Raw genomic sequence first — 10,340 nt, forward strand, 5'->3', positions numbered from 1 at the left:
AAGTTTTGCAGGTCATTCATGAGTTCAGTGAGGTTGGAATTTTTCTTGTTCGTAACAAAGTTGTTCACGAACTCATGAAAATCAGGGGATAGACTTTCCAAGATGATGCTAACTTGGGTGGCTTCATCGATTTTGGCACCATTGAGCTCCGTATCATGGAGGTGATCAATCATGTTCAAAATACGTGTCTTAACTGAATAGCGTTTCTTCATCTTGTCATTCATGAAAGCCCTTACAGCATCCAAATGAGCCTTCTCTGATGGAGCGCCGAACATGGCTTCTAGAGATTCTATTATCTCATAAGCAGTCTCCATCGCCTCATGCTTCTTGCGAAGTACATCGCTCATGCTGGCATACATAAAGTACTTTGCTTTGTTGTTGGCCTTGATCCAGCGATCATAAGGCTCCCTTCCGGTTTTGGATGCATTAGCCGCGGGTTCTTGAGGACATTTCTCTACTAGGACAAATTTGTAGTCTTCGCAGACCAATAGTATGTTCATGTTACTTTTCCACTTAGCGTAGTTATCACCGTCTAGTTTTTCAGTTGCAAGTAGTGTGATAATAGGATTTGACATGTTGCTGGAAATAAGTAGAATATTCATCTAATCATTTTATGCGCATGAATATCAAAAGCATGTGAATTTAGGCACAATTAAATATGATGCATGATGCACGTGAAAAATACATAAATCATGTTTTAATTTTAGGTGCCAACGATAATCTAATTTTCCACATATAAAGTGTACCTTTGGGTAGTCAAGTTATATGGCAATTAGATCGAGACTCTTCTCAGTTAATAAATATAGTCAAAATATTTCATATTTTCATAATTTATTAACTACCATTATTTTAGTCAAAATATAACCAACAGATTTGATTATATTTTATGAGTGTGACCCACCATTTCAGATCCTATAGACTTAACTCCGTATTGCTACCTTTGGGTAGTCAATTCAGAAATACATCTTGAAATCTTATCTCTAGGAAGCCAACCTTATTATTGATCCGGCAAGAACACTCTCCTTTAGGAGGGTGATTCAATGTCGCCGCAAAGCCCCTTTTCGGATCTCACGGTGTTGCACTAACGGCGGAGACTAGTGAGCCGTATTATCATACAACCCTCTCTCACTCATTATTTTGCAAATATGTATCTTGTTTGAAAAACATCTCATGGTTTTCAAATCAAAAAATAAACAATTTATTTTTCAGATATGTGAAATTTTAAAATTTAACTCTTATATTCAATTTCACATGTAACATTATTTTGCAAATCAATTTTTACAACTTAAATCAATTTATTCATATTAAATCGATTTTAGCGCATGGTTCTTATTTTATTTTATTTTTCTAAAACACTTTTATAATAAATAAAATAAATAATAATAAATGCGCGTGTATGCATGGCATGTTATAAAATATATGAGTAGGCATATTTATCTATATGGAATGTTATATGCATGGACATATAATATATAATTATCAACATAAAATATAAATATATACAATCGGCTATTAGGATGGATTTGACTGGGTCCCATGAAAAAATAAATAAATTACAACCAAATCGAATAAATAAATAATTACAATAATTAATTTCTTCCGTTACATCAACGGGTTTTCGATTCTTGAATTCTTTATTCTTCAGCTTCATTCTTTGTCTTCGGGTTGGATTGCACCTTCTTTGGGCACCGGAACTTTTCTAGGTCCTTCGACACGTATTACGAGGCTTTTGGAAAGTCTCGGGCCCATTCGGGGTCCATGATCTGATCTGGCTCACTCCGCTACGGGCGCGCTGGGCACTCACTGGGGCGCGCGCGGGGTACGCCTGGGCTCGCGCGCATTGGGCTGTTTCTGGGAAAAAATATGGGCAGCTTGGGGGGCTTCCAACTTAATCTTCATGGCCTCCTTTTGATTCAAATTCAAAACCCTAATTCTATCCAAACCCTAGAATTACAATAATTCTAATTCTGAATGAATTTATAATGAATGAATATAACCGATCCATGGAACCATATAATTAATGACCAAATCCATCATCCATACATTCATCAACATGAATTAAATATGAACATCCATCAATGCAAATGCCTACGCATCACATACATACATAATTAAATATCACATATTTTTTATTATCAAATAATCGAAGCATAAATTAATATCGTCTACAAACCGCTCTGATACCAATTGTTGGTCACCGAATCGAATTCGGATGCGGAAGTGTGGCAGGAGGCGGATCGTGTATAACAAAAATTTTCATAAAATTGTTGAGATACTCTATAGATTATATTAATTTATGCACGAATAAATTAATCACATTAATTTATATATCAAGAACTCAATTAGGAAAAATACCTCGAGGCCGACTTGGATGATAACTTGAGTTCTTTGACCACGAACGATCCTTACTCCAAGCTTTGTGTTTAGAAAACCAAAGTCTTCCATGTCAATCCTTGATTCCACGTAGACGTGTGTGTGGGCACACGTGAGACAAAATAGGTTTCAATAACACTCAAATTTCCACAAACACCAACGCATGCACGATGTGGAATTTTTTTGGAGAAAAAATTTTCCTCTCTTTTCCCTAGGAGAAATTTCGGCCACATTCAATAATTAGGGCAGAAAATTATTTTCAAAAATTGTCTACATAATTTTCTATCATTCTCATATTTAAAGAGTAGAAGTCAAACTTCAAAAAAGAAATCAAATCTCTATCTCCTATTTGTATTTGGAACAAAAAATCTCCTACACCTTATCCCTTGAGTGGCCGGCCATGCGAGGTTTCTATCCCTTGTGTGTGGCGCCAATACTAGATAGGAAAGGAAGAGAAAATCATCCTTTATCCTGTAGTCCAATTTTAATTCAAATTCAAATTCGAATTTAAGTCAAACTTAAATTAATTTGAATTCTAAATTGAACAACTTATCAAATAAGTTTAAAAGGATAAATTTAAATTATGTTCACAATTTAAATTCAAATTTAAATAATCACATTATTGAAATGATAATTAATTCTCAATTAATTATTTTCGAGTGTTTAATTTTAGAATTTCGTAATTCTAAAATTCCCATTTTACCCTCTGTGTCTGGTAGAATTATAATGATGACGCAGGGACTAATGGACCTATAATCCCGAGCTCCAATAAAATTAATAATTAATTAAACACTTTAATTAATTAATTAATTGTATTAATTTCAATAGTTACTCCACTATAAACTTAGAATTGCACTCTCGAAATTATAGACATTAATTACTTCTAAACTGTAAAGTGTCCATTTGATATAGTCGTTGCATATAGATCAATCCTCCATAAATAATTCATAATTAGAGTCAGGTAGAATCCGTTAACCTCTCTAATTATATCTTCATCATTGAGTACCATTGATTCTCTAATAGATAATGATTCATAAAACACATTAATGAAGCAGAGCGCTCATACTAATCCAAGTACCGAATCAACACTCAAGAGAATTATTTATCTACTTCTTTCTCAAGAAGGAATGGATTCCATCTCGTATAATAACATTCCTGGCTACCTACTTCATCATGTCTCCCAGGAATAGGATTCAGGGTCTCAGAATCTGTACCGAGTAAATCAAAAGACACAAATCTATAAATAAGAGTTTGTTAAGAGCTCAGGATTAAGATCATTTTATATATGACTATCGATAGACTCAATTAGAATTTCTATACTTAACGAAAATTATTAGAAATTCATATTTTGTCTGTGTCCTTGTTCCACATAATCTTATTATGCGTAATATACTCATTCAATATCACACCATATTAACAGTGCGGATAACACTGTTCCATTCTAAATGGGAATGACATGTATTAGTAATGTTCTAATTAAAGATTCTGAACTTTAATTAGATTTATTACGAACATCACTTTTTGATTATTATCCTTAAACATTATCCTCTCGTATATAACACTTATATGCCATGTTTAAGGTTACATAAATAATCACAAAATTTTTATTTGATATTCATAAAATATTCATAAATATATGCACATAAAATGATGAATAAACTCTTTTATTAAATAAATAATGAATATCCTATTACATCTCATGCTTCTAGGACATTATTCCCAACATAGAGGCCTTTATCGGTTATGAAGGATGTGTGCTCTTCGTCGGTCAGATGCATAGGGATCTGGTTGTATCCAGAATAGGCATCCATTAAACTCAACATCTCATGCCCTGCCGTGGCGTCGACCATTTGGTCTATTCGAGGAAGTGGGAAACCATCCTTTGGGCAGGCTTTGTTGAGGTCACTGAAGTCGACGCATGTTCTCCATGTCCCGTTAGGCTTGACCACCAAAACAGGGTTCGAGACCTATCTAGGGTAATGGGCCTCTCTATCGAAACCATTGTTGATCAACTTATTGACCTCTTCTTTCAATGCCGCGTACCTCTCCGGGTTCATTAGTCGACGCTTCTGGCATTTGGGGGGATATGAGGGGTCTATATTTAAAAAATGGTATATGACTTCTGGGTCGATCCCTTCCATATCAGCATGATTCCAGGCGAAGACATCCAGGTTCTTTTTAAGAAAGCTCTCGACTTCCACCCTAAGTGATGGAGTTAAGTCAAAACCTACTTTGAGCACTTTGTTTAGCTCGTCCTTGTCGACTTAGATCTCCACCAATTGCTCGATGGGTTGAGACCATGCGGCCTCCTCTTGGACCCTGGGGTCTATGTCCTTAATGGCGCCTTGATAGACCACTCTGGACTCCTGCCTCCCAGGCTGGTCATATTCGCACAAAGCATCAGAATATGCAACCCTAGCCTCATACTGGTTGCTTTTTATGTCCCTTTCACCGTTTGGGGTAGGGAATTTGACCTTTTGGTGGTAGATGGAGGTTGTTGCCCTTAACGCCTGAAGGGTCGGCCTTCCAATGACGGCATTGTATTGGGAGCCTCCCTTTATTACCACAAAATTGGCCATTATGGTGGCCTGTCGAGGTTTCTTCCCGGCGGTTATAGGCAGCCGGATTGCCCCCTGAGGGATGACGGAATCCCCAGTGAAACTGTACAACGGCCTGGAGGTTTTTTCCAATTGCTCCTTCGGGATCCCCATCTTTTCTAGGCAGTCGGAGTATAGGAGGTCTACCGAGCTTCCATTGTCCACCAGGATTCGGCATACGGTGTGATTTCCAATTACGACTTCTACCACCAAGGCGTCGTTATTGGGGAAGTGAACCCCGTTGGCGTCATCCTCATTAAAAGCTACGTCAGCACTGCCGAACCTGGTTGCTTTTGCGGAGGAGACATTCCAGAACCTTTCCTGGTACACCCCTCTGGCTTCATGGGTGTAGTCTTATTGAGATCTCCTCGAGTCTCCTCTAATATACGGACCGCCGAGGACGATTCGTATGACGCCGACGGGTTCCCGGTCCTCTGGTCGCTGGTTCTCCTCTCGACGTCAACCGTCATTTTGGCCACCGTGGCCATCGTTTCTTGGTCTTCGCTCGGCCTTGAACTCCTGCAGCCTTCCTTCTCAGATTACCCTTTCTATTTCATCTTTTAGATCGGCGCAATCATTGGTGTGGCGGCCGACGTCACCGTGGAACCTACAGTACTTCTTTTGGTTCATTCGGCTCAGATTTGACCTCATTGGCTCGGGGCAGCACAGTAAGTTCCCGCGACCTACCTGATTAAACACTTTCTTGACTCCTATTGTTAATTCATGGTAGGAGTCGTACCTTTGAAACGGTCGAGGCTTGCGGTTCTCCTCTTACCTCGATTTCTTAGCTTCTGGAATGTTCGGTGCCGGAGCAGACTGCTTGTCTCTGCTTCCTCCGCCTCATCATTTCTTTATGTCCTACTTCCCTGCCGTTGACCCTTGCTTAGTCCATTTATTTTTGTTAGACCTGTGCTCGGGGTCATTTGCATCTGCTTCCTCGGCATTGATGTATCCTTGTGCTCGCGCAAGGAATTCCTTGTAACTGGACGGAGGCTTCCTGTTCAGCCCTCTCTTGAAGGGGGTGATTTTCTTCATGCTAGATAATGCCCCCATCAAGGCTTCCCTATCGGTTATGTCTGTTGTTGCGGAAACAGCTTCCCCATACCTTGCGAACCATTCTTTTAATGACTCGTTTGACTTTTGGTATATTGTCGTCAAATTCTGCTTTGGAGGGACATATTTTTTCACTCCCATAAACTCGAGGGAAAATGATTCCTGCAACTCGTCCCAGCTTGAGATGGAGTTTGGTTTTAGTGTTCGAAACCATCTCTGGGCAGAGTCCGTTAGATGGTTTCGGAAGGCTCGGCACATGATCTCCTCGGCATATCCATGCAAGAGCATGTGCCCTGTGTACATTTCTAGGTGATCATCTGGATCCTCTCTGCTGTCATATGGTGGGATTGAGGGTGACTTGTATTTATCGGGGAGAGGTGGGGCCATAATTTCCTCGGTAAACGGGTGGTCGTGCGTCCGGCTAGGTGTGATGTCGACGTTCACCACCTCGGCCACTCGCCCTATATTTTTTTTTAGGCCGGTGACATCGCCCGTGAGCTTTTGCTTTAGGCTAGCCATGCGCTCCATAATGGCTAGTGTCTCCTCCGTAGAGATTGCTGAACCAGCTCCTCTCGACGCCTCGGCCCTTTGTGCATTGGGTCCGCCTCTTGCCCGTCCGCCCACTTGCACCGACCCCGCATCCCCTGGAGGGTTTCTGCCTGGGTTCTGGGGTGGCGCCTCGGGGTTTCCCAGGCCTCCGGCTATTTGGTTCTCCAGAGCCTGGAGTCTAGCGGCCCTTAGACGACTGCCGGTGGATTGAGAGGGCCGAGGCTTGGGATCACCTTGAAGATTTTCACTGTCCCCGATTCCTTCTGGGATGTCTTGGCGGTCACCGGGGTTGTGGTTTCCAACTATGGCAGCTTCTATCGATCTCGGGGCGTCTTCCAAAGGCGGCATCGAGTTTCTTCCATCCAAGCGCTCAACTATAGTCATCAGTCCCCGCACCAGGTCGGTTAGGGTAGTGAGCTGGGCCTGCAACTGCACAGGGTCTAGTTGCGGTATGTCTGGGGGTGGGGCTCCATTCCTAACCGGAGGTAGGTCTTCTTCCATCCCATCGTTTGCCAGATGTGTGGCAGTTTCTTCCATCTAGCCGCATTGGTTGATGACCTCGATTCTTTTTCTTGAAGGCATGTCAACAAACGTATGAACCAGAGATTCTGGGTTCGTTCCCTAGTGGAGTCGCCAATTGTTGACGGTGAAATTTCATCAACAGAAATATGCCGGGTTACCCGTTGGTATCCCATTGGGTTTCCGGCTAGAAATAAACAGTATATTAAAAATTAAGTTGTGGAGTGTTTGTTGTGTCTTGTAAGCATGAGTATATCACTTGAATGAGAGGACACACGAGATTTATAGTGGTTCACTCTATTAATGAAGAGCTACATCCACTTGTGTATGATATATTTCTTTTGGACTCTGTACAATTTACATGCACGTGTCCTTTCTCTTCTCTAATCCTCTCTATTGTCTCATTTTCTAGAGATCCCTTTTGTGTATGGGGCTTTGTCCCTTTTATAGCCCAAGCTTCCTTCGTGGGTGGTTTTCTTTCGTAGGTAGAAGTACTCGAGTGGCCTACTTTTCTAGGCTAAGATCGTAGCCTACTAATCACCTTTTGGACTATTCACTCAGCCAATTGGTCTTCTATTGCGGCTCTGTGAATTCCTGTAATCCCTCACTGCCCACTGCATGGCGGTTTAGGGGTTTGCAATTAATGCCCGTATTGCAGATGTCTCCCACCCCTAGACACAACTTGTGATGTCAGGCTTCTTTCTGAAGAGCGTTCCCCTCGGCGTTTGTGTCGCGCAGACCTTATGCCCTTTCTGATCTTTCCGAAGGTTGTTGCATAAGTTCGACGGCACAAAGGGTCGGCGCCCTTTGCAGCGTCGAGGGGTAGAGAACTCTAAGCGCCGAGGGTAGTCGAATTCTTGACGTCGAGGGTTGCCACCTTTTGAGGGAAAGTAGGGTCACGCTGTCACCGTTCCACATGTCACCCACATTTTCCCGCACAACACTGGTGTTAGTATAGTTGCTACTATTGTAGCTATTGGGTAATCTTAGAATCAATATTGTATTTGATAACTTGTTAAAACAGTCTTGAATCATTATTGTTACAAACATATATATTATCTCTAGACAAAAAGGTTGGTATTTAAACAAATTGTTTGCGGGATCAACACATTTTATAGCTCTTCAGCTTCTTATATTGAAAAGACTTCTGCATCTCAAACCAGTTGTGAAAGCTAATTTGGAAGATTTGGAGTTAGTGATATTGGATTTGAGCTCATCTCTCACGTGTTTTACTTTTGGGGCTATTGGACATTAAACTAAGCCAACTAGGGGTTTTCCTGGCAAAATTTGAAGTTAAGCAAAGACAATATGTGAAGATAAGGTTTAAAACTGTTAGATGACGTTAGAATTATATATAATAAAAATGACATTTAATAGGACATAATAAAAATATGATTAAACTTCTGCTTCAACAGTGGGATTTTTTTTTCTTTTTTATACCTTACTATATATATTCTCCAAAGGATGAAGTAGTGGGCAACTCATTAAAAGCCAGCTAGCTAGCCACTGCCTAGCATACAATCATATAGCACAAAAAAGTTAAAAATCCAACCACATGAATCACCAGGAATGGAATTTATGAAACCAACAATAATAGATGCTACCTAATTAGTGAAAACAAGATAGAAAATTCTTAACAAATCCATTAGATGGAATGGCATGAGACCAAATGTGGACCGGTCCATGAGCTAATAGGCCAAGTCTCTGGTGTCACTTAAATGGACTAGGATTTATAATCTAATATCACATCAGATAAGATGAGTCATGAGTTACATTTGTATCCACAACCACAAACTTGGATTCCAAAGAGGGCAGAAACAAATTTGCTCACAGTGAATCTAAGAAAATGCATAGTTGTCAAACACATCTCATCCCCAGCATTCACCCAAAAAAAAAAAAAAAAACCTGTTAGATTGAATAACACCTAACCATACAATAAGACTTATTTATGTAAATAGCGGGGTTTTTTTTATCTGCCGTGACTCTAAAAGAGAAAATGTACAATTAATTGTTAAACACATCTCATGGACGTGCAGAGTTGGTATGACAAGAGCACATGGTGCCCAATCACTTGTCAACTTCCTCTCCTTGTACTTCATCCAAGTATGGTTATTAGTTACCACCAATATTCTTTTGTTTATATTAGTAATTATTGTTGTGTGTTACAGTGTTAGCTTTATTTTGTTTTGGGACTGACCCATATTCGTATTTCTTGGGCACAGTGCAGAGCTAGCTAACTGCAAAAAGAGACTGCATTTCTAGCTACAATGGATGCAGATTAGCATGTTATCTTTTGCAAGGATTAATGAATAGTTTAATTGAGCAGTTTATTGTTATAATGATTAATTATTAATTTGTGGGGAGTTTGCACCTAAGCCTTGGAACGGCTGTCTATATTCTAGAATCCTATCAAGGGAGACATAATTGTATATTCAACGCTTACCTTTATCTATTTACCACAAACAATAAAACTGGATATCCAAAAATAGTTTTAGGCGTCCAATAATGTGCTTATGATAATTGTACTTAAGTTATTATCAACTTAAAATTCATGTCGGAATTTAAAATAATTTTATTTATTATCATTGGTAATTATTACTATTATTTTTAACAATTAAAAACTCATAAATTATATTATATAGGATTCATGTAGTTTGACATAGTAGTTTTTGATTAATTGGATGGCTAATAATAAGAATCATCATTATGGTATTTTAGTATTTTCAAGGGCAGAATAGAAGGAAGACATTGATGATACGACAATCACAACATTTACAATAGTGTATACTACTGTGTAGCAACTTCAATGCCTAAAAACCAAACAGAACCTTTTTTTTTTCCTGCACAAGTTTGGAGGCCATCCAATGGCTAATATTGTAAGTTGAAGTGGGGACACACTTGACACCAAATGGGCTGCATGGTAAAAGTTGTGGGGTGACATCATAGAGGAGCATAAAAAGCCACAATGAGATGCATAAGTGCCTATTTGTGTTTTTATATTTGTTTTTGGGGGCCAAGAACAACTATTTTATTGTATGTATAGCTTTGCCTTAACTTTCTCATTTTCCCACCTTAGATCCCTATTCTTCTCTCAATGTTCCCCTTTTTAATCCTTTTTATGGTTGATCACAGTATATCATTCTCTTTTTTCTTTTTAATAATCTACTATAGAAAATTAATTATTTGGATGCCCTTTGAAGTTTATACTATAGTTTTGAAATAGTGAACCTTTCAAAAAAAAAAAAAAAA

At 39.3% G+C, this 10,340-nt stretch overlaps 1 protein-coding gene across 1 annotated transcript; it reads right to left on the reverse strand.

The window, feature by feature from the left end:
- Positions 1-4,070: 4,070 nt before the first annotated feature.
- On the reverse strand, positions 4,071-5,084 carry LOC112093706. The gene is made up of 3 exons (XM_024172657.1): positions 4,672-5,084; positions 4,395-4,575; positions 4,071-4,313 (listed from the first exon to the last, which is right to left on the reverse strand). Exons 1-3 carry the CDS (start codon positions 5,082-5,084, stop codon positions 4,071-4,073), a joined length of 837 nt encoding a protein of 278 aa, XP_024028425.1.
- Between the last annotated feature and the right edge of the window lie 5,256 nt (positions 5,085-10,340).

Source organism: Morus notabilis, unplaced genomic scaffold (assembly GCF_000414095.1).
Source record: "Morus notabilis unplaced genomic scaffold, ASM41409v2 Scaffold279, whole genome shotgun sequence".
NCBI lineage: Eukaryota > Viridiplantae > Streptophyta > Magnoliopsida > Rosales > Moraceae > Morus > Morus notabilis.